The sequence below is a fragment of the Argentina silus genome (genome assembly GCF_951799395.1).
Source record: "Argentina silus genome assembly, chromosome: 14".
NCBI classification, from domain to species: domain Eukaryota; kingdom Metazoa; phylum Chordata; class Actinopteri; order Argentiniformes; family Argentinidae; genus Argentina; species Argentina silus.
The window spans coordinates 20071470-20087009 of record NC_139668.1 but is presented as its reverse complement, the minus strand read 5'-3'; the positions used below and the strand labels follow the sequence as shown (position 1 = coordinate 20087009).

The following is a 15540-nucleotide window of genomic DNA, read 5'->3' as shown; positions in this document are numbered from 1 at the left end:
TGGAACTATCCCCATGATTTTCCCTTCGGAAGTCTGGGGCAATGTGAATGAATGGATTGAGAGAGAGAGAGGGGGATTAAACCCTCACAAATCCTCAATGAAAGAGGGAGGGATGGACGTGAGGGGCTGCGGGGGGCGGGGGACCGTCACGTGACCTCCACAGGAGAAACCGTCCAATCCTGAACTCCTCTGCTGACACAGATTTGTGGCTAACTATATCGACTCTGTGTCTCTCATTCGCCATGCTAATCCCAGATTGGGGTTATAATCCAGAAAGCAAAAACAGCTCAACAAATCAACCTACTTTACAGCACCGGAGTACATAGTGGAGCGACCCCTGGGGGAGGCTGGCGGAGGTAGAAACTGGAAGACGGGTCTTACTGTAATACATGGAACGGAATGAGGAATGGTATCACTCACGCCCGTCCTTTGAGTTCTACCTGCCTCTGCCAGCCTCCCCTGGTCACAAAGGTTCCAGATGACTTCATCCATAACGTTGTATGTATTGTACTGTGTACATCACAGACAGACGGATGTAGGAAACAGTCACATGATGAAAGGCAGAGGCTGAGTGGGATCCTTGGGACGGCCGACTCAGCCGTCAGCCCCATTGAGGTGGAACAGCTGAGGTAAGGGTGAAGGATCCCACGTAGCAGAAACAGGGAAGGAGACAGAGTCTCACTGCAGTTAAGCATTGCTTTTGTTTTATTTTTATTTTATTTTTTTACTTTTTTTGAATTTTATTTCACAAACGAAACATGTAAATATCATTTCATTTCTTCAATAAACAAAATCATTCTCAAAAATCATATTCTAAGTACAGGTATATAAATACATTGATTGAAATTGAATCATCTTTTTAATGATTAATCAATAATAATAATAGCAAAAGAGAAGTCTCTGCAGATACACCTGAACATCTCCATGACAACTGACTGATCTAGTTTACAAAGATCTACGGGCAACACACTGCACCACCTGACCAACCGGAGCCTGGTCGCCCCACGGCCTCCATCCTGACTCCAGAGTGTCGGTGCCGACGGGAAATGTGAGCGGAGACTGAAAACGACAGGTGTTGATCCGGAGTTAAGACTCCACCCACCCTCAGGCTCCCACCACCTCCGTGTCTACTAAAAACCCTGTCCTCTAAACGCCCCCGACAGCTAACCATGCTATCAGCTCCGCTATCTCCCCGCCCGGCTGTCCCTCCTCCTCAGGAAAGACTATATTATGTACAGTGAGTTGGTTCTACAGTAGAATCCGAATCGTATGCCCGTTGTTTACAAATCATCATGTATGAGTACGGTTATCAAAGTCATGCAAGAGAAGAAGAAGAAAAAAAAAAATCATTTCTGACATCAATCAATGAAACTTTGCGATAGGATGGTTAGCTCCACCCAATCATCAAACACAGGATGGTTAAGCTCCACCCACTGCTGATCTGAACACTCGTTGACTATATAAAAGCACATGTATATACTTCCTACACACTACAGGTTAAGGCAATAGAATTCATTTCCTGATATACCGTTAAAATTACTTTGACATGGAATTAAAGCTGCTCTCTTCTGTGCCCCCCCTCCTCCTCCCCCCCTCCTGATCACATTGACTTCCATCACAAGTCAGTTACAACCAAGAATCACAACAACGGTCACATTCTAAAAAGACGGACAAATCAATGAAATGTATACAGCCTGCACAGTGCAATCATCACAGAGAATTCAACATTAGAAAAAGCCCTTTTACTCTGTACATATGGCGATGGCTTTCTCTACCACAGAGGTGGGTTGGAATAAAAGACAGAGCCTCCTCCACCATAGAAGTTGGACGAAAAGACAGAGCCTCCTCCACCATAAAAGTTGGAATAAAGGACAGAGCCTCCTCCACCATAGAAGTTGGACGAAAAGACAGAGCCTCCTCCACCATAGAAGTTGGAATAAAGGACAGAGACTCCTCCACCATAAAAGTTGGAATAAAGGACAGAGCCTCCTCTACCACAGAAGTTGGAAGAAAGGCTGTTTTAACCTGGCCTAACTGACCGTTGAGGACATCGCAGCCATAATGTCCCAAAAAGGGTTGATGCTCAACTCAGATCAGATCATAGAGAAATAGACTCAGAAAGGAAAAGCCCACTGAGGGAGGAATACTAGTAGTGTCTGTCTGTCTGTCTTTATTCTCCTACCAACAAGCTGCTGTAAAATCCAACAACCTTAAACTGCCCTCTAGTGGTGAGTTTGAAGTGCTTCATGTCTCAGCAGTTTCAAGTGCCTCTCAGTGGCAGACTATAATACTATACTGCCGCCTGTCAGTAACCACGGCAACAACACTCCTGCCGGCTATGACCCACCTGTACAAAAAGTGCCACAAACAGAGACCGACAACAAAAATCGTAAACTTTCTTGTGAAACTTTGAATTTCTTTAGAAAAAAAACCAACACAATTTTCTTCTTCTACATTTGGGTTAAAAACATATAACTTCAAAAAAAGAAATCTACTTTGCAATGCAAATTGGAAAATAATTATTTATAAACTTGTACTCCACTGCAAGATGAGTTAACCTCTTGTGAAGATCTGTTCCACTGCAGTGTAAGTGTATAGTGCACATCAGTTACTGAGACCAGTCTCTCTCCCTCCTCCTCTCCCTCCCTCCCTCCTTCTCTGAGCTGGTCCAACTCTCTATTCTTTCTCTTGGTTTTTGGATATCGAAAAAGTACAGCCAACTTATCCTCGTATAAAATTCTGTACTTAGTAAATTATTGCATTAAACACATTGAACAATCCTGTTGCATATAGATCCATAGGTGGCGCCACTGGGGGACATCAGGTCTCCCTTCGAACCTTCTTCTTCTGGGACGGCTTGGGAGGCTCAGCGCTCTGGTCAGGCTTCTCTACAGAGGCACCACAGAAGAAGACAACCATCATAACAGTGTTCTGGACTTTGCAAAATACTTGATTTTGTAGGATTTAGTGTTGTGTGTGCTTGATTATAAACTAAATTCACTAGGTTACTGTGGTGACTCACATTCAAATGCTATTGAATATCATATCTAGCTAGAGTTGGAAGAGTCATTAGCACACATATTACAGGAAAATTAACAGAAATTAAACATTTTGTGATTCACAAATCAGACATTTTGTTCTGCTCTCTCTATTTACAGTAGATTCAGAGTAGCAAGAGGAGCTGCACTCTTAACTCCTTCAGTGCCGAGGGGGAATAAAGTCCCCAAACGGTCGACATTCCAGAGCGCCAAAGGGTGACTTTATTCACCAAAAATGCATAAATGATGCTGCTTCAGTTTGTAGCCAATCAGAGTGTTGTTGCTAGGTAAACAATACATAAAACACCTGGAACTCTTTGGCAGTTGGTGGGTTAAAGTGCGGTCCTCCAGCCGGTGTGTGGGTGTGGGTCTTACTGTGAGAGGGCGGCGTGGTTCCCGGCTTGGTGGAGGTCGGCGCAGGGGGAAGGTCCTGGGCTCTGGGCAGCGAGGCCACCTGAGGTGGGGCTGCGCTCTCAGGAACACCCTGGATCAAGAGGGGGTCAAGTTAGTTTCTGTGTGGCCTGGGGTGGTCCAGTGGTCTGGCACCATGGCCTGGGGTGGTCCAGTGGTCTGGTACCATGGCCTGGGGTGGTCCAGGGGTCTGGTACCATGGCCTGGTCCAGTGGTCCAGTGGTCCAACACCACGGCCTACAGTGCACACATGTCCATGTCGACATGGGTTTGAATCTGGCCCATGCCCTGCTGACACACCCTCTCCTCCTTACTTCCTCTCTCTCTGCTGTCCAATAAAAGTGAACCATGTGAGAGTGGGAGGGGCTACCAGCCTCCAGAGAGGAAGTGATGGGTGTTGTTACCTGGGCAGGTGCACCCTCCTCCTCTGCCTTCTTCTTCTTCTTCTTCTTCTTCTTGGACTTGGCTGCTCCACCGCTGGCTGGGTCCTCTCTGTCATCGTCATCAGACACCTGGTGACGACAAAGACAACACCAACATCAACATCAACACCAACACCAACACCAACACCAACACCAACACCAACACCAACACCAACACCAACGCTAATGTTATCAGTACTATTATCAGTCCAAACTTAGTTTCGTACTTTCCTACGTTTTCATGCTGTATATTAACTGTTCTTTATCTTTGTGTGAAGTATTACATTACTATTTAAATAACTAACTATTACATTACTATTTAAATAACTAACTATTACATTACTATTTAAATAACTAACTATTACATTACTATTTAAATAACTAACTATTACATTACTATTTAAATAACTAACTATTACATTACTATTTAAATAACTAACTATTACATTACTATTTAAATAACTAACTATTACATTACTATTTAAATAATGAAGCATTACATTTGTAACATAACAATGAGTGTGTGAACGAGTGAGTGTGTATGTATGAATAAATGTCTCCAGAGCCCTGACATGGCTAGCCTGTGTGTGTGTGTGTATATATATATATATGTGTGTTTGTGATGTGTGTGTGTGTGTGTATGTGTGTGTAATGTGTGTGTATATATATATATATATATGTGTGTGTGTGTGTGTGTGTGTGCTGCAGACCTTGCCAGGCTGGGGGGCAGACTCCTGTGGTGGGGGGGCGGGGGTCTCGGCTGGGGGGGGCGGCTCCTCGTAGTTCCCCCACAGCTCAGTCGGGGCGTTCCAGTCAGAGCTGGGGTCCACTGCAGAGATACCATCTACACACACACACACACACACACACACACACACACACACACACACACACACACACACACACACACACACAGTAAAGTGATAACTTATTTTGTAATCCTTTATTAAACTAGAGAAATCACATTGAGATGTTTCAGGTGAGCCCTGGATGGAGTAGATGAGCTGGTTTAGTCTGAGGAGGACATTCATTCCCACTAGCTCATACCCCGTACAGCAATGGCCAGACTTGCTTGGTAGAAAACAGTGCAACACGCATTAAAATAACTTCACTCATTCAGTGCCAAGGGTGAATAAATTCCCCATTCTAGAGCGCCACGGGTGACTTTATTCACCAAAAATTCATAAATTATAATGCTTCATTTTGTAGCCAATCAGAGTGTTGTTGCTAGGTAGACAACACATAAACCACTCGGCCCTCTAGGTGGTGAGTGTTCCGGAGTTCTTTGGCAGTTGGTGATCAAATTAATCTGTGTGGCTCTGAACCAAATGGCCACTGGATGGTCACTGAGTCAGAACATCAAACACTTTCAACCACGGCCCTCCAATGCTGTAAAACAGGACCTGGTCAACTAAATCAGACTTACTGAAGCCAGACCACTGGTCATCCACAGGAGCCTCCCACTGCAGGTCAGAGCTGGGAAGGGGGAGGGGCTCGGCTGCTGGGGGGGGAGATCGAGAGGCAGGGAGAGAGGGAGAGAGGGAGGATAGAGATGAAGGGAGAGGGGGGAGATAGAGGTAGAGAGAGGGAGGGTGAGAGGGAGGGTGAGAGAGAGGGTGAAAGAGAGACATCAAGTATTGGCGTTAAACGAGAGGCATTATAAGAAGCTCTTACATAACACCTATGAATATATGATTAAAGAATACACCAACTTCAGTTAAAGTAATAAACAGGTAAAGCACGTAGCCTTATAAAGGTAATAAACAGGTGACTAATGTGGCCTTATGAAGGTAATAAACAGGTGACTAATGTGGCCTTATGAAGGTAATAAACAGGTGACTAATGTGGCCTTATGAAGGTAATCAACAGGTGACTAATGTGGCCTTATGAAGGCAATAAACAGGTGACTAATGTGGCCTTATGAAGGTAATCAACAGGTAAAGGATGAATCACCTGTGGGGGAGAGGCTGAGCACAGAGAAGGAGACGGGCTTGAGGTCCGTCTTCATCCTCCCGTCCACACCGCTCCAGGACCCTGAAACACAGCCACGTTCACGTCTGACTCCCTCAGATACGCAGCGCTCAAACCCCCGGCCCGGTCATACCAAAGAACCCCCGGCCCGGTCATACCAAAGAACCCCCGGCCCGGTCATACCAAAGAACCCCGGTTCCTCTCTCTGCTTGGCACTCAGCACCAAGGAGCGCCAAGGGTGACTTTATTCACCAGAAATGCATAAATGATGATAATTTTGTAGCCAATCAGAGTGTTGTTGCTACGTAAACACTGCATAGAACACCTGGCCCTCTAGGTGGTGAGTGTTCTGGCCCAACTCTTTGGCAGTTGGTGAGTTAAGATCAAACATAGGAGGAAAGAAACGTGGAATTTAACTATATATTTCCTGGTAACCCCTGGTGACGCAGGTAAACGCAGGGCCTAGTTCAAATTGCACCTGTTTTTTCCAGAGGAACTTAAACATCGGAAATGTAGCAAAAAAAAACCTGTAAAAATAAAGGTTAACAGAGGGGAAGGAGAAATTGAAGTACAGCTCTAATGAAAACAGTTTCAGTTTCATGTTCAGTTCTGGTTTTGTTGTTTTATCTCGTATTGAAAAAAAACGGATGCACCTGGTGCAAAACGCTGAGTCACTCAGGGCCTCAACTGCCGTGACTTTCATGACCAACAATAACACTGAACTGGAAAATCACCGGAGGGGGGAGGGGGGGGGGGGGTTATATTACCTTCAGTCTCCTGTCTCCAGGTGGGGGGCTCCGTGTTGGGGAGGGGGTTCCGGTGTCGGGGGGCCTTGGGCATGGGGGGCCACTTGTCCCCCTCTGAGGAGCTGATCTGGGAGGGCATCTTCATGGAGATGTCTGTCCATCCCCCTCCTCCATTCACAGCCTCCTCCCTCCTGCTGGACGACACTGAGGAAGCAACCAACCAATCAACCAACCCATCAACCAACCCACCAACCCATCAACCAACCGGTTGAAATGTCATGATGGTCTTATTAAAATGAGTTAAATGTAATGATGGTCTTATTAAAATGAGTTAAATGTAATGATGGTCTTATTAAAATGAGTTAAATGTCATGATGGTCTTATTAAAATGAGTTAAATGTAATGATGGTCTTATTAAAATGAGTTAAATGTCATGATGGTCTTATTAAAATGAGTTAAATGTCATGATGGTCTTATTAAAATGAGTTAAATGTAATGATGGTCTTATTAAAATGAGTTAAATGTCATGATGGTCTTATTAAAATGAGTTAAATGTAATGGTCTTATTAAAATGAGTTAAATGTAATTGTCTTATTAAAATGAGTTAAATGTAATGATGGTCTTATTAAAATGAGTTACCTGAGAGAATGACAGCATCTCCCTTCACACTGGTCCTGGGGTGGAGGGGCTCTACAGGGGAGGAGGAGGAGGACACACCGACGTTATCACAGACAGACAGACAGACAGATGGTTATCACAGACAGACAGATGGTTATCACAGACAGACAGGCAGACAGGTAGAGATAGATAGAGACAAACAGACAGGACAGACATATAGAGAAAGAAAGAGAGACAGACAGACAGAGACAGGACAGACATATACAGACAAACAGACAGATAGAGACAGACAGACAGACAGACAGACAGACAGATAGATAGAGACAGACAGAGATGGCTAAAGCACATCCGGATCAGACTGGGACCAGGGTTGTTGTTGTTTACCTCGGTTCTTCTTGGCGCTGACGGGGAGGCGGGCGGGGACGGTGGGCGGGTCCAGGTGGTAGGTGGGCGGAGCCTCCACCCCCCCGGGGCTCCCTGAGCCGTCAGGCCCCCTGTCCTTCCTCTTCTGCTGCCTCTTCTCCCGGTTACTCACCTTGGTCTCCCAGGCTCCTGGAGGGGGGAGGGGAGGGGGAGAGACAGGAGAGAGAGAGAGGAGAGGATGGAAAGAGAGGTAGGGAGATAAGGAAGAGGGGAGAGAGAGAAAGAGGATTAGAGTAGGAACAAACAGCCTGAGGATTCCATCCCTCATCTGTCGGGCTGTAGCGGGGGTGGTTAGGAGTCACTCTCTCGTGATGAGGTAGCCCTGTCTGAGACCCTGAAGATGTCCTCTTGGCCTAAAGGTAGACGCTTGTGTCTTCCACACGAGAGACCCCGGGTTCAAACCCGGCCCGCCACAGAGGCAATGCGTGGAAGCAGCACGTTAATCGCTACACCAAAACGTCGCCACGGTTACCATAACTTCAACTCACCAACTGCCAAAGAGTTCCGGAACCCTCACCACCTAGAGCGCCAGGTGTTCTATGTGGCATCTACCTAGCAACAACACTCTTGATTTGCTACAAGAATAGAAGAACAATTTCTGCATTTTTTAGTGAATAAAGTCACCCTTGGCGCTCTGGAATGTCGACCATTTCAGTGACTTTATTCACCCTCGGTACTAAATGAGTGAAAGGCGATGAAACGATATTTAGATATCTCATCTCTCGCTGTATTACACGTGTTTTAAATAATAACCTCTATTCAAATGACTCACCAGCCTGCAAGCTGTGCAAAGTTTGATGGAATCGAGGTCAAATTAATCATTAACAAACTTAGATAAATTGGGTCATCGTAGGGGGAATGGCTTGGAACGGTCGCTGCTGCATTCTGGTTGGTTCACGTCGGGTAACCTTATTCTAATTGGACGGGGGCCATGCGACCTCACGTGACCTCTCACCTATTTGACGCAACAGGAATGTATGTTTCCTGCTTCTTTGATTGACAGGCTAATGCCCTGTTTACAATCGTGCTTATGTTGTATGTGTATGTTATGTGTGATGTCTCTATGTCTTTAAGCTACTTGGAACCTGAATTTCCCCTAGGGATAAATAAAGTTTCTATCTATCTATCTCAGCGATGCCCTGGGAGCCTTGTGTATAAGTCTTAACTTTTATACAATTTGTTTACCAGGCGAGGAGTCAAGTCAGTCTCTGTCTCTCTCTCTCCCTCCCTCCCCCCCCCTCTCCTCCTCCTCCCCCCCCCTCCCTCACCATCGTCAGGTTCCTTCCCAGCAGCAGCAGAGACGGTCTTGGCAGACTTCACCTCTGGTTTAGGTTTCTTCTTGTTCTTCTTTGCCTGGACCTGGAGAGAAGACAAAAGATTAGAACAGACAAACAATACAGCTTTAGCCTTAGCCTTAACCCTAGTCCTAACCCTAACCCTAGTCCTAGCCCAAGTCCTAACCCTAACAGGACATCTAAGGTTTCATTTATTGATAAACGGGAGTGTTTCTAGACAGCATTTCTCCTCATATAACCCCTTATAGTATAACCCCTTATGTCCTGCCCTCTCACACACACTCTCTCTCACACTCATTCACACACACACCTAGTGTAGCAACTTCCTTTGTATCTTGCAGTCTATTTTCAGCTGCCCCCCCCCCCCCCCACACACACACACACACACTAGTAATGAGTTAGATAGAGAAGTCCCTAAAGTGGTGCTGTATAGGTGGGTAAACCCCGAACGCAAATAACTCTGACCTAGCAGAAGAGGTGGGTAAACCCCATAGTCACCATAATAACGAGGTGGTTGAATTGAGTTTAGTCCATTACATCACCAAACCTGACATTCTAACTTTCTTTACGGAAAGTTTCTCTGCCACCACCTGTTTAAACTTGGATGCATGATTCTTAATCAACTCTGGAGGGAAAAAATTATTTAAAAAAAATGGCGTTTTGAGTTACACAATTCATTGCGAGGATATTTGGAAACATGTCGACTTCCTTTTCGTTACACATTCAAATGAGCAGAGTTTCAGATCCGACTCCGGTCGAGCCACACACACCTTCTCGGTTCTGATCTCAGGGGAGGGTCTGGAGGTCTCACCGCCTTTCGCCTCCTCCTGCCGGGGCTCCGGGACCGGCCGCCCGTTAGACTGACTCTTCTGTGGGAATTCAACACAAAGTCACAAATCAAATCAGTGTGTGTCAGACAGAATCCAGCCGTAGACGGTGTGATGAAATGCTCTGGGCGAGCTAGCTCCTCAACACTGAAGTAATCATCAAACACTAACATACAGGTAGAGAATATCATCACATCTACTTCATAGATGAGGTGACTACGTTATCTTAAAATGTGCATGCTACGGATAGGTGTCTTGATAATAAGAAAATAAGCCACCAGTAAATATTATTAAAGAGATGACATCTATAACACGAAATCTCAAATCACGAAATGTCTTAATCACAATCACCAATGAATCAAGCAGCAGGCTGGACATGGAGGGGTCAGACCTGGCTGTTCATCACAGCTAACCTAACCTAACCTAACCTAACCTAACCTAAACTAAACTAACCTAACCTAACCTAACCTAAACTAACCTAACCTAACCTAACCTAACCTAGTTAGCTCGTTAGCGGTCAGTGCGGCAGGGTCGGCGGCGGCGGCGGAGGGAGAGCCAGGCTGCGCTGGGTAGCCTAGCAGGCGCCTCGCTAACCGACCACACAAAGCTCAGCTGGATGAAGTTCACCAACGCCACGGATGACGACTGTCACAGGAGCTAGCCCAACAACAGCTAGCAGGCTAACTGACTGACTGGCTGACTGACTGACTGACTGGCTGACTGTGTCTCCACCTACACGAACCTTTTCTGAAGGTTTCTTCTTGTTCTTCTTCTTCTGCTCATCGGGTTTGGCCGCCTTGGTCACGGCCGGAGCCTTCAGAGGCTCGCAGCCGTCTCCGGTCAGCGGAGCTCCTCGCTTTTTCCCACCGAAGAGTCCGCCACACACCGCGGCCCAGGACAGCACGACCAGCACCAGGAGACCGACGGTCACCGTGGACAGAATCACCCATGACGGGTAGATCTCAGGCTCCAGACCCAGTTCTACTCCGAACTCCGATCGGATGTACCCCTGCCCGGAGGACAGCAGCTCCCGGAGACGGCTGGAGATCAGCTCGGCTTGCTCTAACGCTAAAGCTCGCCAGTCCGCTGCCATCTTCTCCGAGCGCCAGCTAGCTACAGTAGCACGCAGCTACCGCGGTTGAGTCTCGGCGACGGACCTGCGGGCCACCGTACTATGCCAGCAGGCCGGGGGCGGGGCTTAGCCTGACAGCTGTCTGCTCTGGTCAGAGGTTCAACTCACATCATCAAATATTAATGCTCACTTATTTACACAACACACAATATACAATGTAATTAAAATGCATTTGGGTGAGCAACTCCTCAACAACGCAAAAAATCAAACAATGTCACAATAATTTAAAAAAAGGAAGAAAAACAACAGCAGTAACTATAGCAGTAACAGCGGCAATAGCATGAATTGTGTCGCAGAATAGCAGCAGAAACACTTAATGAGTAAGTTTGTGTGTGTGTGCGTGTGTGTGTGCGTCTGCATGTGAGTCAGAGTGAGAGTGCAAATGTACAAGGTCTTTGTAGGTAAAGGTAAAGCGGATGGAGATATATGTTATATATCTGTATATGTTATATACAGAGAAATGCTTCCGTTTTATTGACGTGTAGGTCGGCTTTATGTAAGTGCCATGCATGCATTTCAGGTGTCACTAACTAAGCAACCTGTTTGGCCAACAGAGTAGTTCATGTAGGCATGGTCGCACCGTCTTTTCAGTGAACAGGCAGCAGAGGGAGTCAGTAGATCGATGTGAGATCCGTTTTCTACTGAATCGAGAGGATATCACTCTAAGATAGTAGTAATATCTTCTTTTCAGACAACCAGACAGTCTTTCAGAATCTCTGCTCACTCATCACTGAGTCCAAGGCTCTATTTGATGTCAATAACAGTGATGTGCATATATTTTGTAGTCAGCGCACCCTTGAAAAAGAGACCTTGGTTGCAAAGGGACTTCCCTGAGTAAATAAAGGATAAATAATAAATAAATAAAAATATAAAATACGTACCACTCTCAAGTTACCAAAGAATGTTGAGGAGCTGCAGCATGTGAACGCAATTGAGACATAAACTGACCTTTAGAACCACAACCGTGTTACTGGTAATGGAATGTGGTGTTACTGGTAATGGAATGTGGTGTTACTGGTAATGGAATGTGGTGTTACTGTTTCCATTGCATTAAGCTCATTGGTCCTATTTAAAGCAATCTGTTTTTAAAGGTCCAGTATGTCAGATTAAATGGCCAAGAACAATCGTTAGTGATTGGGCCTACAGCCCAATCACAGGTACTGCTGACACACACCAATACACACATATGCAGGAATTAATTTATTAATTTATTCAAGAATAAAAATAAAGCATACAATAGTTATCTATCACCACTGCTCCACCCACCTGAGCACCACTGCTCCACCCACCTGAGCACCACTGCTCCACCCACCTGAGCACAGGTGGTCATTTCACCTGTTACCGCCGACACATGCTGCCGACACACCTGCTTTTGGAACTGCCTGTTCGAAATTTGAAAAAGAACCAAACTGTCCAGTTGAAATGACTAGATGCTGCTATGTTTTAGACTGTTTTTTTATGCGATTGTACAAATGAAAAGCGCTTTACAACAACAGTAAATACATGTCTCGTTACTTCTCCTCTCTGTTTTCTGTCTCAGGGATTCAGGTGGTTTCCAAAGGAGCCCATTCTACTTCATGAAAATGTGGTTCACCTCACTCTCTCTCTTGAATCAAAATGCTTAAACAAAGCACCACTTGTAAAGGTCATGGACAGCACTGTATGCTCTGTCTCTGGCCAAGTATCCACAGGCATCACAGACAGACGAGATGAACTCTTTTTGGACTGACAGGAGATGTGGCTTGGCCTTGAAAACCTCCTCCACAGGAAGTAGCGCATGTACATCTCATGGTTCTTGTCCAAGCCGAGGAGGAAGCCAGCCGGAGCCTTAACATCGGGAAAGTCATTCATGTGAATAAAGGAATCGGCCGGGATGAACTCCTCATACTTCTGTCTTGTTGGGCCCAGTATGACTGGTACCGTTCCTGCTGCTAGTGGACCGTTCAGTTTTTCTGGAATGTAGTCTCTGTGGATTGAATTCTCAAATGAAAGGTAGAATTTACAGCTGGCGATGGTTGAATAATAGTCCTCATATCTCAAAGGACAGGCTGTGAATGCAGCACCAAAGACGTGTACCTGAACGTGTTTGATCAGCTCTTGGGAATACCTTGCTCTGGATGCTGTACCAGTCGCAGGATTGTTGTCACTCACAATCCAGCAAACTAATGTATCTTTCTCAGGCAGGACAAACTCACCATCCATCTCTGTCTTTACAGGTGTCATCTCATCACGCACTGTGATGTCAGCTACTCCTCTGTAGCTCATAGTCAGATTGAACAGATTTTCTAGGCCAGGTATTCTTCCTGGTATTAGTTGGTGATTCGTGATGATACCAGACCCATTTCTGCCAAGAGGGGTCGTGGTGACAGCGGTAGGTCTTGTAACGAGTGACTGTGTTTGTGATAGAAAATGACGTCGTCTGCTTCGCTGAACCAGGATCTGTCAGCGGTAAGGACACGACTGTCAATGTCGAACAATCTGCTGCAGAAGTCTAACCTCACACCCTCTGGCCAGAACCAAAGCAACACAACACAGCATATTGGCTCAGCCTCATAGTGAATGAAAATGAGTATCACTGAGGTCACGACCCCACTAGCCACACCTATGTAATATAAACTCAAAGATATGCCAGAAAAATGAGACCGTCGCTCATTCATGCGTCAAGTCCCGAAAAAGTGACGCTTTCTGGTAAGAAACAAACAACGAAAGAAATAATGAACGAAAGAAAGGACGAAAGAAAGAAAGAAACAGCACAGGAGAGAGTATTAAGACCTTACCATTATATCATAAATCATAAATACATTAACTGATGATCGTATTTTCAACAGTTGAACAGTTTAGAATAGGAGACTGACTTGTAGCATATGTTGCTTGTGGACGCCTGCGTCCTGCTAATAAAGTCTCTCTACGAGGAGAAACAAGCAAATCAAACTTATATCAAACTAGTAACGGAAGTGTGACCTTGAATGAAAACACGCTCTTTTTCCAAATCAAACCAATGCCCGTAGAATCACCTCCTCCATGCCTCCTCCACTCGCTTGATCCTCAAAAACAATGAAGAGAGAGAAAACAAGTAACACCCCCTGTGTCTGTGTCTGTGTCTGTGTCTGTGTCTGTGTGCGGAGGAGAGGAGAGGAAGAGAAAGCAGGTGCGGTACATTTTATGGGGCATCTTATACGCCCACTAGAGGGCAGTATACCCACACAAACTGCATAGTTCATTTGTAGAGAAATGTGAGTGCATGTCCGGAATAATAAGCATCCCATTGATTCCCCAATTAATAACATGTCACAATACTGTCTCTGAATTAAGCTTGTAAAAGCCTCCGTGTGGAATGCTTTGATAGAGACACGCATAATAACGTCTTTAGAGGAAATGAAAACATTGTTGAACTGAAATTATAGGCCATTCTCCAGTAGAATGTAACCTAGGCAACTATTCCCGCGGCACTTCTGCTTAAAGAAGTGTAATCACAAACAACTTCACAGCCCTTTACTGACATAGATAACAAATGGGATGAAACTATATATATATTTAATATATATAACAATAATAATAATAATAATAATAATAATTTTATATATATATATATATATATATATATATATATATATATATATATATATATATATATATATATATATATATATATATATATATATATATATATATATATATATATATATATATATATATATATATATATATATAATACAAGAGTACATATATGTGCATCTATGATGTGTAGTCAGGGGAGGCTGGTGGAGGTAGAAATCGGAGGACGGGCTCATTGTAATACATGGAACGGAATAAGGAACGGTACCAAACATTCTTCATAGTCCAGTGTGTGTAACCTGTACCAGACACTTTGAATCAGCTGTTCTTGAGTTTATGATGCTTTCCATCACAAACCAACACACTTACCAACACACTTACTAAGTAAAGTGCACACTCAAATCCGTGTAGTGTTCCACAGTGTTATAGATGTTCAATACGCCGCATTAACAAACCTGAAGGTTTGAGATATACAGCAGGAACATCGTTTCACTTCAACGTAAGTGCTCTGTATAAGAGTTTTAACAGTCTTTGACGTTCCCACTCTGTTACACATGTAATGAATTTGGATGGATTTTTATTGAGATTCTCGGCCAGAATTGCATAGCCTATACTGTCTTAAACCAATGGCATGCGTTTCACAGTCTAATTAGGAAAACATACAGCAATCCATGCCTTTCAGAAATGAATATATCACACTTTTTACTTGACAACATTACAGGAAAACGTAAATAATTCCTCATCAAGACCCCCCCCCCCCTCCCCTCCTCCACCTCACGCCGCTATCGCAAGAGACGCGCATCGCTACCAGTTTGGACGCACCCCCACAGCAGCAGCGCTCTTGTGTATTGTTCTGGACCATATCTACCTATTCTCTACCTTCTCAGCGACTTCACATAAGATTCAAACCGCCACAGTTTAGCGCTTATTCACAATAAAAGTATCACTCGGAAATGGATTGCTCAGAGGAGGCGCAGTCTCTGCCAGATGAAGCCAACACTCAGCTGGAGTTAAAGAAAGGAATGTCTATTTTCCTGGACGTGAGTAAGCAGTCTGCACATCTGGGTCCGTGGTTGTACATTTGTCAATCTTCGTCGTTGAC

At 44.8% G+C, this 15540-nt stretch overlaps 2 protein-coding genes and 1 pseudogene across 4 annotated transcripts in view; 1 reads left to right on the top strand and 2 right to left on the bottom strand.

Annotated features, from left to right (window-relative positions):
* Positions 1 to 698: 698 nt before the first annotated feature.
* mtdha (metadherin a) lies at positions 699 to 10866 on the bottom strand. 2 transcript variants are annotated; one of them, XM_083684289.1, is made up of 12 exons: positions 10494 to 10866; positions 9695 to 9793; positions 8898 to 8988; positions 7591 to 7758; positions 7228 to 7278; positions 6610 to 6792; positions 5825 to 5905; positions 5298 to 5372; positions 4582 to 4715; positions 3854 to 3961; positions 3414 to 3522; positions 699 to 2888 (listed from the first exon to the last, which is right to left on the bottom strand). In XM_083684289.1, the coding sequence occupies exons 1-12, from the start codon at positions 10842 to 10844 to the stop codon at positions 2821 to 2823; spliced, it is 1518 nt and encodes a 505-aa protein (XP_083540415.1). In that variant the 5' UTR covers positions 10845 to 10866; the 3' UTR covers positions 699 to 2820. The 2 variants fall into 2 exon arrangements, with proteins under 2 accessions (XP_083540415.1, XP_083540416.1); XM_083684290.1 differs by having other exon boundaries at positions 5298 to 5369.
* A 1157-nt stretch (positions 10867 to 12023) lies between these two features.
* LOC310814762 (4-galactosyl-N-acetylglucosaminide 3-alpha-L-fucosyltransferase 9-like) lies at positions 12024 to 13536 on the bottom strand (annotated as a pseudogene). The gene is made up of 3 exons: positions 13527 to 13536; positions 12614 to 13389; positions 12024 to 12043 (listed from the first exon to the last, which is right to left on the bottom strand). The product of its transcript is annotated as a 4-galactosyl-N-acetylglucosaminide 3-alpha-L-fucosyltransferase 9-like (transcript).
* A 1855-nt stretch (positions 13537 to 15391) lies between these two features.
* The window catches only part of necab1 (N-terminal EF-hand calcium binding protein 1), a gene marked incomplete at both ends in the record, with an annotated part of 19227 nt that continues 19078 nt past the window's right edge, over positions 15392 to 15540 (top strand). Inside the window, one exon of the mRNA XM_083684261.1 lies at positions 15392 to 15478. Coding sequence (XP_083540387.1) covers positions 15392 to 15478 — 87 coding nt within the window. The remainder of the gene's footprint in view (positions 15479 to 15540) is intronic.